This window comes from Carlito syrichta, unplaced genomic scaffold (assembly GCF_000164805.1).
Source record: "Carlito syrichta isolate Samal-C Ts95f unplaced genomic scaffold, Tarsius_syrichta-2.0.1 Scaffold301655, whole genome shotgun sequence".
NCBI lineage: Eukaryota > Metazoa > Chordata > Mammalia > Primates > Tarsiidae > Carlito > Carlito syrichta.
In genome coordinates this window covers 84879-97051 of record NW_007245751.1, presented here as the reverse complement: position 1 = coordinate 97051, position 12173 = coordinate 84879, and the positions used below count along the sequence as shown (strand labels likewise).

At 57.2% G+C, this 12173-nt stretch overlaps 1 protein-coding gene across 1 annotated transcript in view; it reads right to left on the bottom strand.

The window, feature by feature from the left end:
• The window catches only part of NEK6 (NIMA related kinase 6), a 55440-nt gene that overhangs the window by 20422 nt on the left and 22845 nt on the right, over positions 1-12173 (bottom strand). The window contains exons 5-7 of the mRNA XM_008055088.2: positions 7548-7658; positions 2846-2954; positions 1976-2083 (exon numbers count right to left, since the gene is read on the bottom strand). Coding sequence (XP_008053279.1) covers positions 1976-2083; positions 2846-2954; positions 7548-7658 — 328 coding nt within the window. The remainder of the gene's footprint in view (positions 1-1975; positions 2084-2845; positions 2955-7547; positions 7659-12173) is intronic.

Genomic DNA, 12173 nt, shown 5'->3' with positions numbered 1-12173 from the left:
TGGATACCGGGAACACGGCCCTGAGCAGAGACAGGCCCAGGAGGGCACCTTCCACCCATCACGCGGTCCGACCGCAGCTTGGAAGCCTCGGGAAGAGCCTGGCTTGCGAGGGTGGCCTGCTCCCAAGTTCCAATTTCTTCTCATTAATATAATAAGTGCACCAGTCCAAGTCGATAAGATCACACTGTCGGATGAGACCGCATCTCTGCCCGTTCCCGAAGCTGCGATCCTAACCGACTCTGACGGGGCGCCGCAGTCTTCTGCAGCGGGACAGAGGAGGCTCGGAGCTGACTGACAGGGGGCAGGAGACAGTGGGTTAACTCTTCTTTTTGATGGCTGCCCTTGAATTTTCCAGCCTTTTTGAAGCTCTGAAGCCAGATAGGTAAACAGTCCTAACGCAACCGGAATGCTTTGTCTTTCCCAGGGAAGTAAATGTCTGAGGGGACAGAAAAAGCAAGGTTTCCTTCTGGCAATGGAGAGTCAGCAGTGTGGTCCCCAGAGGGAGGCCCTCACACGACCCTCCAAGGCCCAGTCCCGGTCTTCTGGAAGCAGCAAGGGCTCTGTGCAGCAAGGCCTGCGTTCAGGTCCCGGCTCTGCTGCCACGTGACCTTGGGAAAGTCTCTCATGCTCCCCGGATTTCAGATTCCTCCTCTGCAAAAAGGAAGGATCCTCTGGCCCCTCAAGGGGGTGTAAATGGACCATCCTACGCTGTCCCCGCTGGGTTCTGGTCCATTCTTTCCTTTGCAGCCAAGGGAAAAGCTCCTGGGGCCTGGCCAGGTGTTTCTAGGGGGGATGGGGACAGGAGTTTCAAAACACACACAGCCCCTTTCCCATCCCCTCTGCCCCACCCATGAGCAGCTCGAAGCTGGGATCTGGAGCCCTGGGGCATTTCCCCTAATCACATGCCATTTGCAGGTCTCCACAGGAAAGTGAGTCTTTCAAAAAGCACCTCCACCCTCCCCAGACTTGCCTGTGCACACAAAGCTTGCCACGGGCACTCGGGGGTCTGGGGCCAGGGACATCCAGCTTGAATCGTGGAGGGGCAGGAGGGACGCCACGAGACACACAAGGCCTTATGTTCGGGTTCCACTGGGGCTTTGTTGGCTTCTATATGCTCACTCATTGAACAGTCTCACTCAATGAACAGTTTCCCACCACCTGCCATTTCAGGTTCACATTCAGCTCCACATCCGGCATGTGAACTCAGACATCACCATAGCTTCAAGTGCCCTGAGACACACGCCTCACCCTGAGCTTGGCATTCTAGGCCCTACCCACCTTTCCCGCTGCTCCTGCAGACCTCCCAAAATCCCTGCTTTCTGGTCAAACCCAGCCACCCGCTCAGCCTCACTCCGAGGTTCACCCATTCCCTCTCCTGGGATGCCGTTCCCTCTCTCCTTGCCCCAACAGCACCTATGTCCTTCACGGTCCAGCTACATGTCACTGTCCCTGTCGCCTGGGTGGGTGGAGGCTCTTGGTACCAGGAGCCTGTCCTGTAAGCAGGGCCTTGCAGAGCTCCTGTGCAGCCCTTAGCTCAGTGGGCACCTCCTGGATACCGGGCACACAGCCCTGAGCAGGGACAGGCCCAGAAAGGTGCCTTCCACCCATCATGCGGTCCGACTGTGAGCACCTGGCCCCCACAGCTTCAATACTGCCTGTTTAAAAGCCAAAAATGAACCAGCTCCAATGTCTACTCCCAGGAGGAATGGACCCCATGGGGTGCCGAGTGTGGGACATGACTGCCACGTGCGATAGATAGCCCTTCCACTCCACACGACGGGCTCAGCCTCCCTGGAAGGGTCAGGGTGACAGCTGGGCTCCTTGCTATTCTGAAGAGATGCGTAAACTCTGGGGCTCGAAAAAGGCATTTTCCCATACTCACTGACCAAAGGTACGTGGGGAGAACGTTTGCATCTCACCACATGGGCACCAAGACCACTGGGGGCTGCCAGGGTGCAGACAAGGCCCCCCTTACCTAGAGAGTGGGCTGCGGTGGTCTCAGAGCTGAAGAAGCGGCCCAGACCAAGGTCACCGAGCTTCACGACACCCGTGGCCGTGATGAACACGTTGGCAGGCTTGATGTCTGTGAGCAAGGAGAAGGGGGTGAGTTTGGGGACAGGAGGCCTGGAGTGGGTGGGGGGCAGGAGGAAGGGGGAGTCCAGTTGATGGGCGGCCCAGCCCCATCCTGCTCCTTCAGGCCATGGCTCTGGTTGTGGGGCCTTGGGATATTTACTGTCTCTCTGAGTCTCAGTTTTTTCACCTGTAAAATGGGTCTAACAGAGCTGCTATGAGATCTAGGGGAGCCGGGATTTTTGTGCTGCTATTTTCTTTTCTACGGCTTTACCTCCAGGGCCTAGAACAGTGCCTAGCACATAGCAGGCTCTCAGTGAAAATCTGTGTGACTAACGACCCACACCCTCAGCAAACTCCCGTGCTATACTCCCATGGCTGGTGCGGACACTCATAAGCATAGGAAAGGGGAGGAACAGAAGAGTCATGAGGCAGCCCATCTCCAGGACACCTGACACCTGGCAGGTCCTTCCTCACAACTCGGATGACGTCAGCTTCTGAAAACCCTCCTGCAGGTGTCTCCGCTCCTGTGTCCCGCCAATACCGGTCAAGATGTCAGAGCCCCTAGGAAGGGTCCCTGCTGTGGGACGTTCCCAACGTCCTGGGCTAGTGCTGGGGGCTGGAGATGGTGTGCCAAGAGTGGCCCCCGCCCCTGGGGCTCATAGCACTCTGCACCACGGACAGGCCCCTGATGTGGGGCATGCAGAGTGGTCCAACCCCCCAGGGGCTGCCCCTGAGAAGCCACCAGGAAGCGGACTCTGGAGGGAGCACATACCTCGGTGCATGACCCGGCGCGAGTGCATGTGCTCCACGGCGCTGCAGAGCTGCACGAAGTACTTCCACACCGTTCTCTCGGGGATGAGCCGCTTCTGCTTCTTGAAGTACTGCATGCGGGGACAGACAGATGGACGGGACCCAGTAAGTGGGCTTCCACGGGGATGGCCATGGGCGCTGCCCCATCCTTTCCTGGTAGACACTGGTGCCTGGCACAGGCAAGTGCTCAGGCTGCTGAACAGGCAACCAAGAACCAGGAGTGCTGCATTCATGCTGCTGCTGTGACCCAGATCATGCATGGTGGCCGCCCTGTCCCTGCCCTGTGAGCTCTGTGAGGGCAGGGAAGGTCTGGTGTCTCCTCATGGGTTGGACTGAATATGGTGATGACAGCCCTTGGTCACATTTTTCTGGAACTTCCTGGACACAGTCCCCACAGGGAGCTCCTGGTGGGAATAGCCTGGGTATGGACACTCCTTGCCCCCTGCCCCGGCCTAATCACAACCGCCCCCACTTCCCCAGAAGTCAGCCAATCCCAGAGCACTGCGACCATCAACAAACATGATGAGAACCTCAAGGAAATGGACCCCAGTTTCAACAGGCCTCAGTCTACTTCACTGCCAGAAAAACATAGTTAATGCTCCAGAATGAAAACAAAACAAAAAAAGGCTCAGGCTGTACTGTGTGGGCCATAGGGACAAAAGTCCTGGGAGGGTAGGCTAGGAGCACGCCTGCAGCCGCGGCCCAGATCAAGATGGCACGACTCGGACACCAGTGGCCTAAGCCCCAGGCATCTGCGTAGGAAGGAGCCTTTTCCCGAAACAGCCATGAGTGCCGCTGGGCCAGTCTGTCAGGGTGGCAGCTCTGGTGCAGGCCCTGCCTGGGAAGGGGACATGGGTGGAGGAGAGGGCCTGCGCTGACACGCGCTGTTGCAGCCACGGTGTCAGGTCACAAGAAGGAGGGCAGAGCCCATCTTACAGATGAGGAAACTGAGGGCCATGCAGTGAGGGACAGAGTCCCAGCTCAACCCCAGGCCTCCTACCTAGGACGCCCAAGCTCTTCACCATGTCTAATGGCATCAGTAACACTGGGGTGAAAGACGGAGCTCAGAGAGGTTCAGAAACGTCCAAGGTCACCCAGCTGAGATCCGGGTCTGGGCACCTCCCACAGGGGGCCAGTTGTGGCTGGGAGCCCTGGCCTCACAGCAAATCCCCTCAAGGCCTCCTGAGGTGCCAAGAAGGGGCTCAGGTGAGCCGCCCCAGTCTCAGCACAGACCCCACCGCCGGGTCACCCCCAGGCCTCTGCGGTGGACCAGGCTGGGATGTTATTTACACCGTGATGCTAGTTATTCCTCATTACAGCATTTAAGTGGGGATGTGCGGCCGAGGGTGGTGATTTTCTAAATGTCACGTCCTATAAGTGCCGTCTGACATTTAGCAGGAAGGCACAGAGTCTCTGGTGGGTTCCGGGAGCAGCAGCTCGCGGCTTCATGTTCCTCGTAAATAACGCAGCCACCGTGGCTGTGGTGGTGCTGCTCGGCCCTTGAGCTGTGGGCCCTCGGGACACAGGCACTGTTGTCAGCAGCCTCTGAGGCCAATGGAGTGACCATGGCATGTGGGTGGGACCATGGACAGTGCATATCCCAGGCTGGGGTCCTGGCAAGACCCTGTCCCTTGGAAACACAGAGGCAGCCTGAGAGCGGGACAGGCAAAGGAAACCGAGCTCCCACCAGGACCAGGCACTGTGCTGCATATGTCCCAGAAGAGGAAACTGAGGCACAGGGACCTGCCCAGGGTCATCCAGTGGGCGTGTCTGGCCTAGGGCAGGTCTCTCCACTGCCTTGCCTCTCCTGCTGGGGGCTGCACTGTGCCAGGCTCTGTAGGTGAAGACTCCTGAGCCAGGTCAGAGGGAACAGGGGAAGGGCAGGGTCTGGGAAGGCGTGAGGGGTCAGGGGCTGCCAGAAGGGAGCCAGGGGAAGCTAGGAGTTGCTCAGAAACCCAGTCTACCTACATCCCAGACTCCATCCTGCTGGGTTCGTGACAGATTTGAACCTTGAGCCAGTGTTGGCCCTGGGAAAGTCAAGGAAAAGGTACAGGTGAAGGGACAGCTGGGACACCCATATGTTCCCCCACCTCAGCTGAATGAGCCTGTGCCCGGGCCTGCAATTCCCACAGTGCCCTTTCCCACATGTTCCCTAGGACAGGGCTGGGAACTGAGGCCAGGAAAGGAGGGACACGTGCCCAGCCACACTCCCACCTATCTGTCTGGCTCCAGCTCCACTCCATGGACTGAGGGGCCACAAGGGTATCTGGGCACACTGGAGGGAGAGGGATCCTGGGTGAGCTGCATTTTAGCCTCTCCTCCACCTCCTGCTCCTCATCTACCCCCGCCTCCGTCTGCCCTCGCCTCTCCCTTGGCTCAGCATCCAGTCTTTCTTCTAGAACACAGAGCTGACCTAGTTTGCTACCTGCCACGAGTCTTAAGAAACTTCTCTGACTTCTGGGCATGGCCCCGAATCCGGAGCCTGAATGTGAGGCCCTGCATGATCCAATGGTCCACCCCTCGGCTTCCCTTCCCCTCCTCTCACAGAATGCTCTCTCTGGACCACGGTGCTTCTCATCTGGGCTCTTGCACAGGCTGCTCCTGCTTCTAGACTGTCTCCCCTCAGGTCTTGGTTCCAGTGTCAACTCCTCCAGAAAGCCTGCCCTGACTCTCATAGGCCCTGAATTGGCTTGTTGTCGCTGGCTCGTAACTGTTCACTCACAGGTCTGCCTTCCTGTTAAAATCTGGGCTCCCAGAGGGTGGTGCCCATGTCAGTGGTACCCCAAGATCTCAGCATGAGGGCTCGCATACAGTGGGCATACAATGCATGCACATTCAGCGAGAGAACAAGGAATGCGAAGGAGAAACAAGTGCAGTGGGGGTGGGGGAGAAAGAACCAAGACATGATGTAGCACATCTGTTCCCGCCAGGGATCTGGTAGAGATGAACATCCCTGCAAATGCATTAATATGTCAACGAAAATATAAAAGCAGGTGATAACAGCTCAAGTAATGCCACTTCCCCACGATACTCGTATTCCTAGGAGCCAAATATCAGCAGAACAAGCATTGAGCAATTGCTCCATCCCCAGTGCCTGGTGGGAAAACACAATCCCCGCCTGGCTGTTTCTAAGTGTGGCTGGGGGAGGGGAGGGGTGCTGAGGTAGGGCCCAGTCTCACTCACTAGCAGATGGATGGGTCAGGGAGGGAGACTCAAGGTCAAGCCAGCAGGGAGGCGAGGGCCTTGGGGAAGGAGCGAGGGGCTCAGGCCTAGGCATCAGACCGACCTGGGCTCCTTCACTTAGAGGCTGTGTGGCCTTGGGCAGGAGACTAGACCTCTCTGAGCTTTGCTATCTGAACCCAGATAGCCCAGCGTGGAACTCAGTGAGTGAAGCACTGGGGTGCTTGACCAGGTTGTGGCCGGAGGCAGGATTCCTTATGCCAGACTCACAGTGGCCCTGTGCCCTGGGACATAAGAGGAGGCAGGTGGAGCCGACAGGGGGGCGGGGGAAGGGGTAAGGGGACAAGCAGGAGCTTGCCGTGTGGTTTGTTTAGCCGCTCAGCCTCTTAAAGACCCTAGCGCTGGTCACTATGCGGAAGTGAAGACCCCCCTCTAGGTAGGGAGACCATCTTGGGGACGATGTCCACTGAAGGGTCTCAGGTCAGGAACAGAGCCCTGGGGCACAGGAATAGCTCTGTTCCCTGATGTTGGGTGTCCTCAGGTAAGTCTCTGGGCTCAGCTTTCCCCTCTGTGAAACGAGGTGTTTGGATCCACAGGACACTCTCCTGAGAGCTGGGGTCTGACCTCACAGAGGGTGCTGCTGCTACTCCTTCTGTGAGGCAGGAGAAGTGGCTCATGTGCCTATGGATAGGTCAGGGTGACCAGAGTGGTCACCTCTGTCCAGAGCTGGCCCTCTCCCAGTCACCAGTCTGAGGCCGCCGTCATCTTGCTTCGTGCACACTGGGCTCTCTCTCTCTTTTTTTATTGAGTTGGGGTCTCCCTCTGTCGCCCAGGCTGGAGTGTGGTGGCACGATCACAGCTCACCGCAGCCTCAATCCCTTGGGTTCAGGCAATCCTTCCATCTCAGCTGGGACTACAGACACATGCCACCATACAACTGGCTAATTTTTATTTTATTTTATTTTATTTTTTAAGTTGGAGTCTCACTCTGTCGCCTAGACTGGAGTGCAGTGGCTGCTCCTGGCCACCACAGCCTCGACCTGCTGGGCTCCGGCGATCCTTCCACCTCAGCCTTCCAAGTACCTGGAACTACAGGTATGCGCTACCACGCCTGGCTAATTTTTTATTTACTGTAGAGATGAGGTCTCACCAAGTTGCCCAGGAGGGTCTCAAACCCGCGGGCTCAGGCAATTCACTCACCTCAGCCTCCCAAGGCGCAGGAATTTTTTTTGTAGAGAGGCTGTTCTTGAACAATCCTCCCGCCTCAGCCTCCCAAAGTGCTGGGATTACAGGCATGAGCCATGGTGCCTGGCAGTGGCTCTCCTTTGAGGTGAGCTCCCTGAGGCTGGTGTTAAGAATGAGGCACCCAGCAAGGACCATGGCCTGTGAGCACTGGCGAGGAGGGCAGCTGCCTCTGGCTGAGGGGAGGCCACCGGCCCTAGGTTTGTGTCAGGCCCTCCAGCCCCTCCCGCCAGGCCCCTCACCTTGATCATCTGCGAGAGGTCACCGGCATCGGCCAGCTCCAGCACAATGTTCAGCTCGTTGTCTTCAATAAAGGAGTCCAAGTACTTGATGATGTTCGGATGGTTCAGTTGCTGGGAGAAGAGGGAAGGTGAGACAGAGGGACACCGGCGAATGATGGTATGGCCTCAGCGTCTGCCCATGCTTGCACCCCACCTGTGCCTGGTCATGGCAGCCCTGGCGTTTGCTGGAGAGGTGGGTGCCCAGAGAAGGGCCTGCACTTGGGAGTCAAGCAGGCCCAGGTGATGCTGGTCAAGCTATTTTACCTCCCTGAGTCTCGGGTGCCTCTTTAAGATGGGCACAATGTCTTGAAGTGGAGTTGTGGAGATGAACTGGGCTGATACCCTTAAAAGGTTAGCACAGCACCTGCAGAGAGCTGCGTAAGCCTCGACATGGTGGAAATGATCCTCCTCCTCCCCCTCACCACCCTTGAGGGCAGGATCAGCCCCCTCTGCTCTGTCCCGGTCACAGCATGTGGCAGGCCTGCAGGTGGTGCTCACAGGCATCCACCTCCTCCCTTCTTCCTTCCCACTCTTTGTCAATTTCTGACCATCCCTTGTGAAATCTTGAAACTCAACACCTGTGGTGTGAGAGCCACCCCTGCTGGTTTCCTGGCGCTGAGAGACACCGCTGGCCTGCACACAGCGGCCCGTGTGTTTGCTGAGGAAAGCATGGACCGGACAGGAGCCTGCTGGCTGACAGTCAGGCCCCAGAGGGCAGAGGTACCCCTGGCAGCCATTTATAATGGAACTGACTGTTTACACCAAAGTGGCTCTGGAGATCCGGGGAAGGTTGAGGGGCTCAAATATCCCGCCACGGTGTGGTCACGCGTCTACACATCAGCCCCCAAAGGTCACTTTGGAGCATGTTTTACAAGTGGCCTGGAAGGTATTAGGAGGGTGAGAATCCATGCGGCATGCCCTGAGCCTGTCCTCAGATTCCAGGATGGGGGGAGCTGGGCACATGCCACCATTCAACTATTCCCCAAGCCGGCCCCCAACGGCTGGGCACACCCAACCAGATCCTGGGGGCCAGAGTAGGCCTCAGCCACCAGCCCAGCTCCCCCTCAAGCATCTGTCCCTCAGCAGGTCCCTGGAGACTGACCCCTCTTGGCCCTGGCACCTGCCACCTTTCTGAGTCCTCAGGTTGCCACTCTGGACCAAGGTCTGGCCCTGAGTGGGTGTACCTACTTCTGCCCTCACCCTTGGCTCCATGACCAGGCTTCAGAAGACAGCACTGCTCTTGCTGCACTCCCGCCCAGCCCCTCACCACTTCCCTCACTGCGTCATCTCCCTGGGAAGAAGGCAGCGCTGCCTGTCCAGGCTGTGGTCCCCTCTCCCTCTCCCCATGCCATGGCTTGCACATGGGCATTCTCGTGTGCCTCCCCGCCGCCCTCTTCCCACCCATGCCTGCCCTTTGCTGGTGCTTGGTGTCACCACACCCCACATGCTGGCACTGCAAGTCCACCCAGAGCTGTGGGCAGCCTCTGGGGAGCCGCCTGCATACCCCAACTCCTGGACTGCCTGCTGCGTGTCAGGCCCCAGGCTGAGCCAGTGCATCCTGCGCTGAAGGCCTTTCCTTTGCCTGTAAATTGTTTGGGTGCCTTCGCTGAAAGCTCCCCCACCTGCATTTGTTTCGAGGTCATCCTAAAGTGAACACTGGCCATCATATCAGCCCCAGTACACACCATGCTTCACAGACACCCCCACTTGTCGATCACTTACTTGGAGCCTTCTTCAGTTATAAAAAAGGCTCCAAGTAAGTGATTGACAAGTTGGGGTGCTTTAAAACCTCAAAGGTTCATCATGCAGCGTAGGCACGTTGCTGTTGTTGAGAGACCCCCTGCTCCTTCACCCTCCTCTTGAATCCTCATTACTTCACTGAGAAATCCCAGCCCCTCTCAGGGAGTGCTCCCTGTGGTCAGTCCAAGTCAGCAGCAATCCAGGTATCAGGTTTTCCAATGGTGTGGAGAAATGAGAGGGGACTTGGGTGAAACACAGTTTCTGTCACAGAGGCGCTGGTGCCTGAGAAGCAGAGAAGGGAGGCTCCCCTCCTGTTTCCTGGGTCTGAGGCCATGAGGCTAAGGAAGGCTGAGGCCAGGAGGCTAAGGAAGATTCCTTCACATGGCCTGTCAGGCTACAGAAGCACAGGCGAACCACAGGCACAAAGGGGATCAAACAACAACTGGGCTGTGCCCAAGGCCCAAGGAGAGGAAGGGAGTACGCACGGGTCCACAGCAAGATGGGGCCAAGTTGAGCCCAGAACCTGGTCCACACCGAGTCTATGTCTCAGCCTGCAGCCTCTTGTGAGCCCAGGTGGGTCTGGAAGGGGCCACACTTGGGCAGGGCACCTAAAAAGTACTCTAAAGATGTGATGTGCCTGGGCTTGTCTGGGTGTGGAGGTAGCCACTGAGGGATGCAATGGTGGCCCAGGGAAGGAAGGGAGAGCTGAGAATAAAAGGCCCCTCTTCTTTGTATCTTGGCCATCGAGGTTCTGCTCCCTCAAGCTTGGGGCCCTCCAGACGTAGCACCGAAGAGGCTTTCTGTCTATGACCCATCTCCCCGACGGGGCCGCATCCTCATCTAGCATTCAGTGATCAATAATTGTGCTGAATATATAAACACACACCTGCACATTCCAGCACAACCCGTCTTCTCGTCCTACATGTGCAGGTACCGACCCCGCCAGCCCCTGAACTGGGCAGTTTGGGTCTGGAGTCTTGGTGTGAATGATGTGAATGAAATTGCCTAGCTGCCCCTCTGAGAACTGTGCCTCCTTCTGTAGGAAGCACCTAGTGCCCTGGTCCCTCTTGTTGACTTCCCAGGGCTGCCCAAGGGCAAGACTAGTGTTCTGGTAGGGGGATAGCATTGGCAGGCAGAGGTGATAACCATAACAAGGTGCTCTGCCTTGGGCTGAGCATGTACCGTACCCCAGATGCGGCCCTGAATGCATCCGATGCATTTTCTTACTGACTTCTCCAACACCCTGAATAGCACTCTTGTCAACATGCCCCTTTTACAGATGAGGAAACTGAGGTCCTGAGAGGTCAACAGCTGGTGCACAGTCACACAACTGGTGAGCAAGGGGTGTGTCCCTTTGAAGCTCATGCTCGGAGGTGCTGGCTACACTGCAGTACTGGGAAAGAACAGAATCCCCTCCCCAGGCAGGCCCATTTTATGCCAGGTTCGGGCTGCATCAAGGCAGGGCCCGCAGTGGCACATCTGTGTGACCAGGAATCTGGAACAGGCTCCATATGCGCACTGGTAGAACTCCTTCTTTCAGGGAGAAGGACACATGAGGTGGGGAGAGAGGGCAGGGGGTGCTCCAGGGCTGGGGAAGTGGCCAGAGTCCCGGAGATCTTAGTTGCACCCCAAGCTGACCATTACTTAAATGTTTAAAAAAGATTACTGAAGGGCACTTTTTGACCTATAACAGAGGTAAGGACACCTCCTGCCTCCAGCCTTGACCCTGTCACCCGGCTATATCCCCTGGTCTCAGTACTTCCCTCTTGTTCCTGAGTATGTATCTAACCTGCCAACACCCCCAGCATCACGTGCCCCTGGCTCCCACAGCCCACATGTCAAGTCTTGTTTTGGCATTTCACTTTGCTGGAGACTGCCAAGCAGGCTCTGTTTCTTGGGTCAGTGCCGAGGGAGTGCCTACTGTGTGCCCCACTGTCGCCAAGCCCTTTTCAGGAATTACTTTGCTTCGTTCTCTCAGTCCTCCCATATCCCATGAAGCAGGTATTACTGCCACTGAGCAGACGGGCAAACTGAGACTCAGGGAGGTTAAGTCACTTGCTTAAGGTCACACAGCATGTAAAGGAAGACATCAAGATTTAAACCCAGGCTCCCAGGTCTCCAAAGCCGGAACCTTTTCTCCGCTCCCGCCTCCTCCATCACTGCTGAGATCCCAGGCGGACCTCTAAGTCTAGAAGGGTGGGGAGGGACCCTCAAGAGACAGCAGCCTGCCCAGAGCCAAAGTCTAGTCCAGAAAGACCTGTCATCCCTGATTGTGGGAGCCCGATACAGAAGCCAGCAGAGAGGAGGTCCATCCCTGGGCAGCCAGTCCAGCTCAGGCAGCACCCACAGAGGGGTAGCCTGTAGGCCACCCAGGGAACCACCTGCAGTCGTGTTCCTGCTTTCTCCTTGTGCGAGGCCTGGCAGAGCCCGATGGGATGACGACACGGGGCCCTGCAGCACCCAGCCAAGCTGGGCCCAGGCTCCACTGTCTGTTCTCCCAGTGCCCCAAGCAGGCCATGCTGAGCCCCCACCAGGGGCCTCTCCTGGCGGGAGAAGAGGAGTGGGGGAGAAGAAAGAAAAACCAGACCTGTGGCCGAATAGTCAGATGTATGTGTGCTGTACAATGGAAAGTCAAGGAAAAGAAGGCAGAGAGGAAGGAGGGATGAGGAGGAGAGAGAGAGAGGGAGCCAGAGCCAGAGACGAAGTCAGGCAGGCTGTAGTCTGCATGACACCTGTACTCGACTTCTCCCCGCCAAGCGGTCTGCAGGCTACTGGGTGCCATGGATGGGGGTGCCCACGAGAGAAGGACTTCTGTGGCGGGTACTGCCATTCGCAGCAGGAGTGACA